Here is a 16,147-nt window from a genome sequence, read left to right on the forward strand (position 1 = left end):
AAAAAATCTTTCACAAATAATAGTAATATTTTACTATCTATTTTAATAAACTTTAGTATGGCAAATAAAAAATAACTGACATTAATAGACATTGACGTGTTTTGATCGATCGACAAAGTTAATAATATCTTCGAAGTCAAAGTTCTGTCCGGAAGTCCGATGGCATGACCTGGCGAGTCTTCACTTTCTTAAATACGTTGCGGATGTTGTAAGTAATTTATCGCTTGGAAGGTTAAAAAAGTTTGTCACGCGTGAACGATACAGTTTCAAGTTCGTGCGGATACTAAATCTATAGCCACCACCAGGTCAAGCTGAGATGACACACTCCTGTATATAAATTCAATCAACGAGAGGAAGCTATCATTCGAGTTTGGTACTGGTCACCACATAACACCATGTGGTTCCCTGTCGCCCTTCTCTTTCTTGGTAAGTACACATAAACTTTACGGATAGTAACTTCCAAATTTTAAACAGAATGTCTCATACTACTTCAACAAAATTTTTGATATAAATTTTATCAAGTTGGTATGAAATTTAATATAAAATAATTGATATAAAATATTTACTGCTAAATCTAACTTTTACGTTTTACACATATTTATTTATGCACAACTAATTTATGCACAAAATTCACTTCTTGAGGCAATGCAATAAGTGACATAAATTTTACTTAAAAGAAATTTTACTTCGACCGAAACAGACAAATTCCAGTTATTACAATTCGGTACTTTATTTATTTGACAGTCGGCGTGGCCGCGTCCATGTCTGGCACACATGACCATGCCTGGGAAACGGGAAACGAGTACCAATATTTTGTGCGAGGTCGGACATTAGCAGGACTTGAGCTTAAAGATCAATATACTGGAATTCAAACGAAGGGTATCCTCACCATTCAAGTAAAATCACCGGAGACACTGCTGGCGAAGTTTTCCAATCCGCAGTATGCTCATATACATAAAACATTAGCGGACGGTCCGGAGACCGAGCTCCCTGACCAGATGCTAGAGTATACCAATATGCCCATGTCAGGAAAGCCATTCGAGATCAAGTTGAAGCATGGAGTTATTCGGGACGTGTTGGTCGAGCGTGATGTACCTACGTGGGAGCTGAATATGATCAAGGGTATCCTAAGTATGCTGCAGGTTGACACTCAGGGTGAAAATGCGATGGATAGCAAGAGCACTCAGATTCCCGTCGACGAGGGTTCTCCCGCCATGTTTAAAGCCATGGAGGATTCCGTAGGTGGCAAATGTGAGGTTCTGTACGATATTACACCGTTGCCACAAGGTATGGACAGAGGAATGAACCCAGAGGAGTTACCTATGCCGCACTTGCGCGGTGACGGTCATCATTATGACGTTAAGAAGACAAAGAATTATGAGAAGTGCAAGGAACGACAGCTTTACCACTACGGCTTGAGCGATCCATTGACGAAGGAAAAATGGAATCAACAAAATGTTCTTTCAGTAAGTTAAATTTTAATTAATAAACTACTTTTATATTCTATATTCTATATTCTACTTTAGCTGAAAATGTGATAATTATAATTGTTAAAAATTATAAAAGAGAAGTTTTAAATATTGGTATTTTTCTATATTCAATTAATTATATTATAATCAATGTAAAAGAAAATGATGAAATTTATAGATATAAAACTTATTTGCAATTATATGATTGTTACAGCAAATATCCACGACTAGCATGATTATCTCGGGCAACTTGAAACGTTTCACTATTCAATCGGCTATGATGAAGCATGAAATATCCGTCTATCCTGAAGAATCCGATCCTTCCCTTGGTTCTGTCTACAGTATGATGAAATTAACTTTGGTCAAGAAAGACAAATCCTCCAACTCTATGATTGGACCATTCGAATCAAACAACCTTGAATCAACTGGAAATCTAGTGTACACATTCAATAATCCTTTTTCTGACTCTGAGAACCGAAGAGTACGTCAACCGGGCCTGAGTCACAATTCTGAACAAGAACAATCTGCAGAGCACAAAAAAGGACATGGTTCTTCTAAAAATCAGAACGGCCCCTCTAGTAGCTCCAGCAGCTCTAGTAGCTCTAGTAGCTCCAGTAGCTCTAGTAGCTCCGATAGCTCTAGTAGCTCCGATAGCTCCAGTAGCTCTAGCAGCTCCAGCAGCGAGGAATGGAACACGAGGAATGAAAATACCATACAATCTAAAGCGGCATTACAAAACCTTAATATGGCTCCCAACGTCCCGCTGTTACCTTATTTCATCGGCTACAAAGGCAAGGCACTCCACAAGTCTGATAAGGTCGACGCTGTTGAACAAGTCCAGGAACTAGTTTCTGAAATAGCTGAGGAAATACAGACTCCTTCCAAGATAAATCAGAATACACTGGAGAAATACACAATCCTGAAGAACTTTATTCGTACACTGAACGCCAAGCAGTATGCCGAGGTAGTGGAACATGTACAGCGACGTCTCGGTAGCGGAAAGAATGAGCAGTTCAAGAAGGATGGTTGGAGCATCTTACGCGATGCCGTCACACAAGCCGGAACTGGACCTGCTTTTGTCACTATCGAAGCTTGGATAAAGAATGGACAAGTTAAGGGCGCAGAAGCGGCGCGAATCCTCTCCCAGCTTCCCAAAACCGTTCACTTACCATCGACGAATTATGTCAAAGCATTTTTCGTAAGTATCTAATTACGCACAATAATGTTATATAAGAATTAAGCATCTTTTCATTCTTTTTAATTGAATATTTATTATTATATCAGCAATTACAAATTATATACATAGAAATTAATTTAAACTTTTGTGAAATCTCTGCGCAGGAATTGATTACTAGCCCGACGGTAACTCAGCAGCGATACTTAAATGTATCCGCGCCCATAGCGTTTGCCGAATTGCTCCGCAATACTTATAGCAACCAGGATTACTATCCAGTATACAGTTTCGGTCCTATGATTCCCAAGCACGACCGAGAGTTGATTCACCACTACATTTCCTACCTGGCTAATCAACTGAAACAAGGTTATGCCGAAGATAACAGTCAGAAAATTCAAACATATATCTTGGCACTTGGCACCACGAGCCATCCGCATATTATCCAAGTCTTTGAGCCGTACTTAGAAGGCAAACAGCCGGCGTCGAAATATCAACGCATGCTCATGATAGCTTCCTTGTCTAACGTGGCCAAAGTTCATCCACGATTAATTGGACCCATTTTCTATAAGATCTACTTGAACGAACGTGAGGCTCACGATGTACGTTGTTTGGCAGTGCAGGAATTTATCATGACTAATCCGCCTATCATTACGTTGCAACGTATAGCGAAATATACTAATTACGATCCGAGCGAACAAGTAAATTCTGCCGTGAAGAGTACGCTTGACAACATTATTAACATAAAGCGACTGGAATGGCAAAGTCTCGTCAACAAGGCGCGCAGTGTTAGGTATCTAGTGAATTCGAAGAACTACGATATCTGGCACTCGAGGAGCTACTACGTAGACTTCCACAACTGGTTTGTTAGAGGATTTGGAGCGCAAACCGTCGGTAGTGATGATAGCATAATACCCAAATACGTATACGTTGGTTTGAGTACCCTCTTCGATCTCTTCGATCAGCCCACCGTAGAAGTTGAACACGCAGTATCGAGCTACAAGCAGCTTTTCAACGAAATTAACAAGCTAAGCAGATTCGCTCAGAACGAAGAAACGAGCGAGGATTCGCAAGGTTCACGCGTTGAGAAGCTAGCGCAAACACTTAAGATCAAATCCGGACAGCAGGACGAATTGGAAGGAAATTTCTTGTTTGACTCGATATACGGTTCCGCGTTCTATCCTTACGACAGTTATACACTTAAACAGGCTTACAATTGTGAGTATCCTAAATTTAAAAATTGAATTTATAATTATATTACTTGTAAAGATATTAATTATAATTATTATTATGTTACACAGTGTTAGAGGAATGGAGAAGGAATAACTACAAAACGGGTATAACTTGGTTCCACAATTACGAAACGACGGTGAGCTTCCCGAACGAAAACGGTCTGCCATTTGTTTATACTTTGGAGGCGCCAACAGTTGTAAAAATTAAACTCGATCCGAAAAAAGGAGAACCTTCCGCGACAAGTGGCATTGTTAACTCGTTATTTGCTAATAATGTACACAAGCGGTTAGGTTTTGTTGCACCTTTCGAGTATCAGAATTACATCGCTGGTATCGACAACAATCGAATGATGCAACTACCTGTGGAGTTTGATGCCGATCTTGATATGAATCAGAAAAATCTTGCATTGAAGATTCACCCGAACTTACAAGGTCCAACGGATTCTGAAGTTAAATTGTTCCACTACAGTAATGTTCCCTTCACCACGCGACAAAATCTTCTTAATCTTCAACCCGTACATTTTGAGAAAAATACACATCTTGTACTAACATCAGAGAAATATAAAACCACGAAGGAGAAGAACGGACTTTCTTTCAACTTTGAAGCCGATAACCAAGGAGCAAAAGACTTTGACTTCAGGCGTTACGTTATGAAGTTCTGGAAATCTCAGCAAATTAATAGTAACGGTTATTTGAAATTAGAGGCAACAATAAATCCTAAACAGGCAGCACTATATGTGGCTCATATCAATGTGGTTTATGATAAAAAGACCGTTGGTGCTGATAATAACAACCAAAAACAATGGCAAGGAGAGATACAAAATGTCCCTACGGTAAACTGGAAAAACAGTGAGGAGAGACGACGACAGATTTTAAATGCTCTCAGCCAAGATATCAGTTCAGGTAAAGTCCATGTACTGGATGTAAGTGCCAGCGTACCGAAGTTACACGACCGGCAATATGTTTTTACCATCGGCGGGGTAATAAGCAACTCGAACATGCAAAACAGAGTTTACGCTTACTACAATTCTCATCTACCGCAAGAAGCAGAGCCGAAATATGAAGTTTGCTATTATCATGAAATCCAACGTTCATACAATACTCCTCTCAATTTCGAATATGCTGTCAAACATCAACCGAGAGATGAATTAAGGGCTAAATTGCAATATGGTAAGACCTGCAAGACAGGAAACGAAATTGCTTTTTCCGCAAGCTCGACACAAAGTGAACAACTAAAGAATATGGTAGAAAACTCCAACTTAGCCAAACAATGCTGGGAAGATCGTCGAAATGGAAACAAAGCAACACAAGCTTGCCAGAAGGCCACTCGCATTGCCCAAATGAGAGATCAGGTGGACTTATCATTTAACCCACCTGAAATAATCAAGAAATATTTGAACAAGGCTATCGATGTTATCTCGCGTGTCGTCTCCAGTGTATGTGCGCAACTACCACAACCAGACGACTCAAACTCCACTGAGGATGACTCCGAAAACATTACTGTACAACTGGTTGCATCACCCGTTGATGTAGTAAGAGCCGAAGTACGTACTCCTGAACTAGCTATTACTTACCCTAACACCATGGAATCAAATGTGGAATCACAGTGGCTACAAAGTGAAGCTGACACCATATTCGAAAATAATGCAGGACAACGTGAGTTTTACAAAATTTTATAAAAATGATAATTAATGTTTTTTAAATATTAAAAGATAAATAATTACATGTATTAGTAATACATTTTTAATTATAAACAAATTAATGCTTAAATAATGATATAAAAGCTGAAATCTTTTATATTCTATTGATTAACTTCTCTCAATTATTATGGTTTAATTCAACTAGATTAAGTAAGATTAAAATGTGTTTAAATAACTTATTATTCTATTATTAATTTTTACCTCGATGGATTATATCTAATTGAACAAAGGTGTTTTACAAAATGTAATGTAAGACATTTGTAAAAATTCCATAATTTAACATTACTGAATTTTTTTACAGCTTACTGCGCTCTCGATAAAGATTCGATCCTTACCTTCGATGGTCTTGAATATCCTGTGCACTTAGGAAAGTGCAAGCACGTGCTTTTTACCACTTATCCGCAAAACAATAATTACAGAAATTATATTCCGGAAGGAATGAAAGCGGCTGTCTTAGCTCAAGATGTAGACAATGGCCATAGAAACGTTTATATATTAATGGGCAACCAAGAAATTGTTTTGATGAAGAATTCGAACGATAGAACTCCAGTAGCTCTAGTAAACAAAGAGAAAGTTGAGGTATCGCAGGACAAAGGCTATCAAGGACGCTATAACGGTGAAGTCATTTTCGAAATCTTAAATCTACCGGACGGATCCTTCCAAGTCGTTTCCAATAAGTACGGATTCAGTGTCGCCTACGACGGATTACGTGTTCAAATAATGGTGAGTAAAAATATAAAACAAACCGATAATATTAAATTAATTACGATAACACAAAAAACGTAATAATCTAAATAAATTTATCATTAATCTAGGCATCTCAGAAATACCGCAATGCCATACGCGGTCTCTGCGGCAACTACGACCACAAATCCAGCACCGATTTCGTCACTCCTAAGAACTGCCTCGTAAGCGATCCCAAAGAATTTGCTGCGACATACGCCTTAACTCAAGAAAACTGCCAAGGACCTGCTCCGGAGAACAAACAAAAAGCCGAGCGAGCTGTGTGCAGACCATTAAACGAACATCATATGATGAACATTATTAGCGATAGAGAAGCAGGAAGAAGAATGACAGAGGGCGAAAATTGGGGTTACCATCAGGCTAATCGTCTAAGGAAGGGACAAGGCCAAAATCACCAGAATTCCAACAGGCACAGTCAAGAGTCGGGAGGAAACTCCTCGCAGGAGGGTGGATCGAACAACAGCCAAACTGACAGAAAGAAATACAACGTTGTCTATCGCACAAGGGTTGTTGAAGAGAACGACCAAATCTGCTTCACTACCACACCTGTGCAAACATGCCGCCAGGGTTACAGACCTACGGAAAGATATCCGAAGAAATTTGATCTTCATTGCCTGCAAAGGAACGAGAGATCTTTAGATCTAAAACGTATGGTCGAGGAAGGCGCTAATCCAAATTTCTCTGGAAAGTCTGTCAGCAGGTCGTACACCTTCCAAGTTCCTGTCGCTTGCGCCGCTGCGTAATCCGACAATATCGAAGTGATATACCGACTGTGCACACTTAATTGATACGACTTCTTTCTTTTTTTAGTCTCTTTTTTTTTTAGAAAGCTGCAAATATGTTCTTTTAGTAATTGCAGTAATGTAAGCAATAATAAAGTTGAAGCTTTTCAACATAATTATGAGTGATATTCCTTTCACCTATCCAAATTGCTCTAAATAGACTATTTATTTAATATTACAGCATTACGCATTAATTAAGACAAAATTACATTATATCTTTTATTGAGTAATTATTCATCTTCGTTAGAACGATAAGCGTTAAATTCTTATTTCAATCTTTCTAGATAGCAGGACCTTCCGTTCGAAAACTGAGATAAGACTGAAATTTAAAATCTGTGTGACAAACAAATTTTGATTATCACACTTTTCTCTTTGTCTCGACAGTTTATTATCTTAGCTGTCAAGATACTCTTTATTCTGACTATATGATTATGAAATTTTCTGTGTTTTAAAAAACCTAGAGTCTAAGACCGAGTAATCGTGCAGCTTCAAAACCAGTCGCCACTAACAGTATCACAGTCCGGTATCGCAGTTATAAAGTTACTCGCTTTGTTTGCTTTGTGTTACGGAGTTTGCTCCGCACAACGTACGGTCTACACGTGAGTTTGCAGCGCATTCAAGTTTAATTCTAGAAGAAACTGTGCTCAAAATACAAATATCCATTTCATCTTTTGTATTAATGTGATAAAAACTACATCATCATCATGTAATAAAAACTACAACTTATTGTGATAAGTTTGTTGCCGTCTTCGGGTTTCTTCGCTTTTTTCGCTACATATTCAACTGTAGAGGTAAATATCATATAATAACTTACTGTCAATTAATTAGATTACAAACAAAATTTTGATATAAAATAAAGAAAACACATCTTTAAATATATAAATTAATAGTAAAAAAATAAATCTACGGAATATTAATAAATAATAATAAAAATAATATAATAAAATATAGAAATTTGAGTTTAAACGTTCTTAGTTTGTTTCATGACAGAAAACTTAGTAAAAGATAACAATTTAAGAGTGATATTTACAAAATTATTTTATCAGTAGTTTTATATAATTCCGCTGCGCATGTGTAAGCACTTATTGAAATATTTAGATTTCTATTTACAAGATATCTTCTTAATAGAAGTAAAGAATAATTTTCTATTATTTTCTCTCTTTGGAAAGTTGATATGCGTAAAGAAACAAATTTTTTCCTTTCTTTAATAATAGACTTTGCTTATATAGAAAAGCAAAATATAACTACTTGATTATATAATTATTTATTATATTTATTATATAATTATTATTATCAAAAGGTAATCATTACAAAAACATTCTTCAAATACGATAGAAACATTATGTATTTAAAAAAATATTTATCAGTGACCTATTATGAACTTGTTATGAACACAACATTTCACTGCTTATCGACTATGTAACAAGAATTACATGATATAAAAATACATTTTACAAAAAATTAAAATTTCCAGAAATAAGAATATTACATGTATATTACAGAAACACATTTTGCAAAAATTACTATTGCTTATGTAAATGTTGTAATGTAAGAAGCTTATATAAGAAAACCAAGACATAAACAATTTCTTAAACTTTGAAAACGGCATTTGTAACATTAATTAGTTTTATCAAATTTTTATCAAAAATTACATGCGAAAAGAAATATAAAATTTAGTGCTAACAAAAGTGTTTCTTGATTAATTCTTGATTATGTTTTTGTATTTCTTATTATCGTAATAAATATTAATTAGATCTAACAAGATCAACATAATGTCAATATATACAGATATTTATTGATTAATCGGTAAAATAATAAATCCTAGTTGGAATCAATGTTTTGTTTAAAAGTATAATATGTATTACAATATTTTGTCTTCAAATTTTCACGTCAAATTGAGTATAATTATGATTAATTACTTTTTTACTTGATTATATTACAAAGTTATAAAGTGCAATCCTGATGTATAAGATAATTTAACACGTGTCACGGAACAACATAATTTTAAGTTTAAGTAGGAATCTAAATAAACGAACATTACATATACAGTATCATATATACAGGTCAAGCTGAAATGACACATCTCGCGTATATAAATCTAATTGAGAAGTGGAATCTCTCATTTAGTACGCAGCACTATTCACGTAACATCATGTGGTTGTATTTGATTTTTCTCTCAATCAGTAAGTAGACGTCAATATTATGAATAATATATTTTTCTACAAAATTATACTTACATAACGTCAGTTCTTCTCTTTTAGTACATATTTAATCAAATTTTCTTAATACGTGGTTAAAGCAATTATTGAAAGATTTGCATTCCATTATTTATTTATAAATAATAGAAACTTATATTATTTATTATATGTAAAAGACAAGCTTACAAAATATAATACATGTTTCTTTTTTTAGTTGGAACCACCACAGCTGATCACAATCATGCCTGGGAAGCTGGAAACGAATATCACTATCTTATAGAAAGTCGGACATTTACAGTTTTAGACCAGTTAGCTCAACAATTCTCTGGAATTGTGATAAAGGGCGGTCTTACTGTCCAAGTAAAATCGCCGGATACGCTGCAGGCTGTAATTTCCAAAACGCAGTATGCTTCCGCGCACAAAGTATTGCCGGAAGGTTGGAACAGTGAGATCACCGATCTCAAGTTTGATGAGCTTTCCATGTCTGAAAAGTCCTTCGAAATCAAACTCAAGCATGGAGTGATTCGGGATGTGTTAGTCGATCAGGATGTATCTACTTGGGAGGTGAATTTGATAAAAAGCATCGTAAGTCAACTGCAGATTGATTTACAAGGCGAGAATGCAATAGCGAGTAAAAACAATCAGATACCGAACGACAGTCAGCCTTACGGTGTATATAAAACCATGGAGGACTCCGTTGGCGGCAAATGCGAAGTTCTTTACAGTATTACGCTAATTCCCGAAGATTTTGACTCGATACTTTTTCCAAATCTCCACAAAGATGGTTATAATTTCTACGTTACAAAAACGAAGAATTATAACAAATGCGATCAGCGAATGGCTTACTACTCTGGTATTACCAGCAAAATGAATTGGAAACCGGGATCTAACAATGAATTTCTTTCGGTAAGTTGGATTTTGACTGAGGCGTTGTAATATTTCATCTGATAAAATTTTATATGATTGAGAAATGGAAAGAAAGAGATTTAGCGAATCTTGCTCTCAGATCAAATTATATTTCTATACATGTGTTAATTTAAATAAAAATACTGAGAAGAAACTAATTTTTATATTATTGTATATTTGTTACAGAGATCATCTACAAGTTCAATGCACCTTTCGGGTCATGTAAAACAATTTACTATTCATTCGTCTACAACAACTAGCGAGATCATAGTCAAATCTAAACTTCACGATACATACTCTGGCGCTGTGTACAGTAACGTGAGCTTAACTTTGGACAGAATCAATCACATTTCCAACCCTATATCTGCAGCTAACAATCTCGTGTCAACCGGAAACTTAGTATACATTTACAATAATCCGCACTCTAATCAGCGTAAACCGCGTCGTCCGAGTGTCAGTCAAAGTTCCTTAGAGGTTCGATTATCCGAAAGCTACAGTTCTAATAGTTCCAGAGAGAAAGATAGTAACGACGACGATGGCAGTAACTTTTCAAATAAATCCAGCTTCAATAGCGAGGAAAATGAATACTTGCAACCAAAACCAACATTGGAAGATGCTCCGGAGAGTCCGCTTTTACCCTATTTTATTGGCTATAAAGGCAATAATATTAAAAAATCAGAGATAGATTATGCTTCGATAGTGGCTCGTCTGATCGGTCAAATAACCGGAGATCTCGAATATGCTCCCGAAAATGTTTTGAATGCACCAATACCAGACACCTCAGAACCATGTATAATTCTAATTCAATTAATCCGCACCATGAATGTTAAACAGATCGTTGAGATCGAAAACAAACTGCCCGAATTGTTTAGACAGGACAAACGAAACAGATTTTTTAATAAAAAGCATAGGGAATTATATGATCAAACTGCATGGGATGTCTTCAGCAATGCCGTTGCGAATGCAGGAACTGGTCCCGCTCTTATCAGCATCAAAAATTGGATAAAAAATGGAAAACTCGAGGGTTCACGTGTGTCACATATTATTTCGAAAATTGCCAAATCTGCTCTCACTCCAACGGAGGAATATGTCAAAGCGTTCTTCGTAAGTATTTTTTAAAACTTACAACATCATTAAATATTATCATAAGTATTTTTCCAAAACTCATATCTTCTCATTATCCAAATGCGTATAGAAAAATTACAAATTATACATAAAAATTAATGTTTTATCTTGGTGTAGGAATTAATTACTGATGAACAACTGACGAAACATAGATTTGTACCAATCGCACCTTTAGCATTCGCCGAATTAGTTTATTACACTCATACCAGCAAGTCTACTTACTATCCAGTCTATAGTTTTGGCCGTATGATCTTTAGACATGACAATGCGCTTATTGAAACTTACATTCCGTATATGGCCACACAATTAACAGAAGCCTTTGTAAATGGTGACAAACGTCGAATTCAAACATACATTATGGCACTGGGCAATTTTGGTCATCCAAAAGTACTCTCTGTCTTTGAACCGTATTTGGAAGGCACGTTATCGGCATCGAAGTTCCAACGTTTGATGATGGTCGTCTCGTTAAATAAACTAATTGAAAATTTTCCGAGAGTTGCCAGATCCGTTGCTTACAAGGTCTATGTGAATGTAATGGAGGCTTATGAATTGCGCTGTGCAGCTATCTATGTCATAATGAAGACCAATCCACCCTTAACTATGTTGCAACGAATGGCGGCGTTCACTAATCAGGATCAGGATCGCCACGTAAATTCTGTCGTCAAGACCAGCATAGATGTCCTCGCTAATTTGAAGGAACCAGAGTTCCAAGATCTTGCTAACAAGGCGCGTATCGCTAGAGAGCTGTTGAATTCCCGCATTGACACTGAAAACTATTCTCGAAGCATTCCTCTGGAGAATATTCTCACCTCTTTAAACATTGCCCAAATAGGCAGTCTTCAGATCATTGGTAGCCATGACTCTGATACGTTTAAAGGTGCATATCTTGATATACAGCAATCCTACGGCGACTTTAAATTACCTCCATTAAGACTATCATATGAAATGTCCAGCGCGAAAGAATTGTTGGATATGTGGAATCACATGCCCTGGATGACAATGGACAAAACATTAACCGAGAATAAATTGCTTATTGAAGAAACTATTGAAAAGCTTGGCATTAAGGCCGAAGATCCGGAAGAGTTTGAAGGAAACATCTTTGTGGACACCTTACTTGCTTCAGAACTCATTCTCTTCGACAATCATACGGTTGAACACATCACCAACGGTAAGTATTCTAAGATTTATTTTAAAAATCATTCATTTTGATAATATTATATAAATAATAACTATTTTATTACAGTGGTAACAGCATGTATTAAGTTGTCACAAAAGATACAAACACAAGTTTCTGTTACTACAAACATGAATCATATGCAATATTACGATATGACGCTGGCTTTTCCGAGTGAAAGCGGCCTGCCGTTTATCTATACTTTAACAATACCAAAATTAATGAGAGTTAGTAGTGATCTTCCCAAAATCGCAATGTCAGAAACTGAGAAATTCATAGAACTGGCAGCAGGAGGCTATATAATGGAAGATGAAAAGATTCAGAGCAGAATTGGTTTTGTAACGCCATTCGAGCACAAGCACTATATTGCTGGTATTGATATCCACACGCAATTTTTTATACCAGGTGGTTTAAGTATAGATTTAAATAAAACTGAAGGAGAAAAAGTTAAGCTGAACATATACCCACGTGAATATTATAAATATGGCACTGGGCATACTTTTATTCATCATAGCGTTGTTCCTTATACCGCTAAAGACAATATTCTAGATTTTCAATCTGTTTTCAACAAAATTGGGTAAGCTATTTTTTTTTAGTTAAATTAAGTTAATGTGCCTATAAAAAATAATTTAATTGCGTTAAAAGCTATATAACTAAGATTTAATTAAAAGTTAACAATTAAAATAAAATTAAATTTAAATAAAATTTAAAGTACTTTTAAAATATGTAACGTAATAAATTCTAAAAAATACAAAGTGATTTAAAAATATATATGTTAAGTTATAAATTATTAATTTCTTTTTAATTTTATTATTTAATAATTAACTTTATTATATTTAATTCTAACTTTTCATCTGGTTTCTTTTTATGTGTGCTTCTCAGTCTTGACACACTCTTGGTGCACACAAAGGAACCGCATAAAATGGAATTCCCGCTAGGTAATGTGATGCTCGAGCTAAAAGGTGATCTTATTGATAGCGGAGCGTCGGTGAGAGTGGGATATGAAACTCTTAAACGTATTTACAAATTTTGTTATAATCCTGGCGCCCATTACAGGGAAATAAACGCAATCATATATTTTGAGTCTATACAAGTAAATGCAACTTATGGATATTCTAGTTTATTAGAGAACGTTGTTATGTCAGAAGCAAAGATTCCTAAAATAATTGACAAACGACCAGAGAGCGAGCAGAGAATAGATCAACTCGGGGAGGAAATCACCAAAAGTTTGACTACTGGTGATATTCATACTTTTGACATAAGTGTTTCTGATATGAATAGTATACATGTTCTCTCTCTTCTTTATGCATATAGTATTGTAGAAAATAAGGCGCAGGCTCTTTTATATTATAATGTTCAATCGCAAGACGAAGAAGTTTACCTGGAATTTTGCACTGTCGGATATATGAAATCACAGAGAATGTCTCTAAACTTTGAGAACGCAATCGAACAGATACCGAATGATGAATTTAAAGTTGAGATGCGATTTGGAAATTGTTCAAACGGAGCGATGGTTAGACTCGAAGGTAATTGGACTCGCACTGACGATGTTAAAAACACGGCAATGAAATCGAATATAACTAAGAGGTGTCGACAAGAAATAAAACAAGGCAACATTTTGCTACCAGCTTGTCAGAAAGCTAACAAATTAATCAATCAAAAAGATCTTCTGATGACGTCAATCGATACGGACTCGAATCGTTTATATGCGATTGCCAACAGATTAATTCTTGGGATCCAGACGTTGGTTTCCCAAGAAAATAATGAAAATTTAGAAACGTTGAACTTCGGCAACACTAATGAAAATACTGTTGACATGGAGATAAAAATGCTTCCCGATAACAATGATGCGAAGATCTTATTGCGCACTTCAGAAACGGGCGTCATATTTTCTCTCAGAGACATGCTAGGGCATGATACCAATATCTCAATGGAAAAATTTTTCGAGGAAAAGTCAGATGAACGTACGTAATAAAAACTAATATTTGAGATATTAAATATTGTAGATAAAATATAATTTAATGCATAATGATCGAACATGTGCGCCAATGAAAACAAGATGAAAATGTTCGAATCATGATAATTAACCGCGAATTTTGTATTATTTTATAATTATAATTATATTCAATCTTTTAATGTTTTCTTATTTATCATTGTTGAGCTTAATATTCAGTAAAAGAAATATAAGATATGTTATTTTTATAATTTATATAACATTAGAATAAACATGAGAATTTTCTTACAGCTGTGTGCATTCTCGACAAGACTCATGTTGTTACTTTTGATGGTGAAGTGTATCCCTTAAAATTAGGAAAATGTTGGCACGTAATGATGACCGTTTACCCAAAACGAGATCCCTATAATCACAATAAAACTTTAAGAATTCCGTCTGAGATGAGGGTGATTGTAATGGTTCGAGAAATGGACGACAACAGCAAACAGATCCGAATGATCTGGGGTAATCAAGAAATTTATCTCCAGAAATCAGGTGATCGTTTCGAAGGTATAATTGACGGTCGACAAGTTAGTTTATCGCATTATAATCGCCAGATATCAGATGACTTGGAAATCTATAATTTAAACGAAATGATTATAATTTTGTCGCAAACATATGGGATTACTATCGAGTGGGATGGAGAACGCATTTTACTGCATGTAAGTAACAAAATAAACAAAATTATGTATAACATAGACTAGATTGCAAATAATATAACTAGGAGATACATTAAGTTTAAATTTAACGTGAAATATACATCTCTTAATAGTTATCCTACAAATACTTCAATGCTGTACGCGGTCTCTGCGGCAATTACGACATGCAGTCACACAACGATTTTATTACCCGTAAGAACTGCATCTTGACAAAGCCCGAAGAATTTGCTGCTACATATGCTCTGACTGAGAATAACTGCCAAGGACCCGCTCTGCAGAACAAACAGAAAGCCGAACAATCCACGTGCATTCCGAGAACGTATCGTCCGAGCGATGTCATCGGTGATGCAGATGTGGGACGTCTTCCGGCCGCGAAAGGCAGCGACTGGGGCTATCATTAAGATGACCGATACGTTTAAAAGGAGCACAACAATATAATTGAATTATTTTATTAAGTTTGCAAGTGTTGTGAGCTTGCGGAATAAAAGTAAAATATTTTATTAATTACATAATGAAAAATATTTTCCTTCAATTTGAGCGCAAAGTTTTCGAAGCCTGTAATATTCTTTTTTATGACATATTTTCTATATGTATTTACTTAATATCAATAAATAAATTTTTATATATCTAATATAGTATATGGATCTAATTTAATGAAAATCTTTTGTACTATGATTTCTTGGTCGTGAAGATTTCCAAGTGTTTTAGAGAACCTAGAGCAACTGTGATCAAATCGTGACATGTCTATGCCATGCACTTTTATGTATTTATTATTTATTTATTTATACTATTGCTTACATTCTTTAAGTCTAGATTTAAAAGTGATAATAATTGAAACATTTATGAAAACAATAGTTAATCATTATTTCTTAAAATAATAATCAATTTTTAAATTATCACTCAATGTAATTTAAAGTCTAGTTTTCTATTTAGTTCCAATAATCATTAATGTGCCTTGTGAATAAGTATTACAATAAACTTCAAACCAATATAT

At 35.2% G+C, this 16,147-nt stretch overlaps 2 protein-coding genes across 2 annotated transcripts; both read left to right on the forward strand.

The window, feature by feature from the left end:
- Nucleotides 1–287: 287 nt before the first annotated feature.
- Nucleotides 288–7,214, forward strand: LOC105835926 (vitellogenin-2). The gene is made up of 7 exons (XM_012679592.3): nucleotides 288–426; nucleotides 745–1,466; nucleotides 1,684–2,667; nucleotides 2,811–3,858; nucleotides 3,942–5,528; nucleotides 5,874–6,295; nucleotides 6,388–7,214. The coding sequence occupies exons 1-7, from the start codon at nucleotides 396–398 to the stop codon at nucleotides 7,057–7,059; spliced, it is 5,466 nt and encodes a 1,821-aa protein (XP_012535046.1). The 5' UTR covers nucleotides 288–395; the 3' UTR covers nucleotides 7,060–7,214.
- Nucleotides 7,215–7,321: 107 nt separating this feature from the next.
- On the forward strand, nucleotides 7,322–15,791 carry LOC105839517 (vitellogenin-1). The gene is made up of 9 exons (XM_036291067.1): nucleotides 7,322–7,889; nucleotides 9,162–9,281; nucleotides 9,511–10,202; nucleotides 10,389–11,306; nucleotides 11,445–12,495; nucleotides 12,571–13,078; nucleotides 13,384–14,465; nucleotides 14,747–15,156; nucleotides 15,267–15,791. Exons 2-9 carry the CDS (start codon nucleotides 9,173–9,175, stop codon nucleotides 15,552–15,554), a joined length of 5,058 nt encoding a protein of 1,685 aa, XP_036146960.1. The 5' UTR covers nucleotides 7,322–7,889; nucleotides 9,162–9,172; the 3' UTR covers nucleotides 15,555–15,791.
- The last annotated feature ends 356 nt before the right edge of the window (nucleotides 15,792–16,147 follow it).

This window comes from Monomorium pharaonis, chromosome 8 (assembly GCF_013373865.1).
Source record: "Monomorium pharaonis isolate MP-MQ-018 chromosome 8, ASM1337386v2, whole genome shotgun sequence".
In the NCBI taxonomy this organism is placed as follows: domain Eukaryota; kingdom Metazoa; phylum Arthropoda; class Insecta; order Hymenoptera; family Formicidae; genus Monomorium; species Monomorium pharaonis.

Bases quoted from the DNA above. Each gene is read 5' to 3' on its own strand.
- LOC105835926 (XM_012679592.3), top strand. From the start codon at position 396: ATGTGGTTCCCTGTCGCCCTTCTCTTTCTTG. The intron at 1,467-1,683 runs GTAAGTTAAATT...TGATTGTTACAG, and splicing joins ATCAACAAAATGTTCTTTCA to CAAATATCCACGACTAGCAT. The intron at 3,859-3,941 runs GTGAGTATCCTA...TATGTTACACAG, and splicing joins ACTTAAACAGGCTTACAATT to TGTTAGAGGAATGGAGAAGG.
- LOC105839517 (XM_036291067.1), top strand. From the start codon at position 9,173: ATGACACATCTCGCGTATATAAATCTAATTGAGAAGTGGAATCTCTCA. The intron at 10,203-10,388 runs GTAAGTTGGATT...TATTTGTTACAG, and splicing joins CTAACAATGAATTTCTTTCG to AGATCATCTACAAGTTCAAT. The intron at 11,307-11,444 runs GTAAGTATTTTT...ATCTTGGTGTAG, and splicing joins AATATGTCAAAGCGTTCTTC to GAATTAATTACTGATGAACA.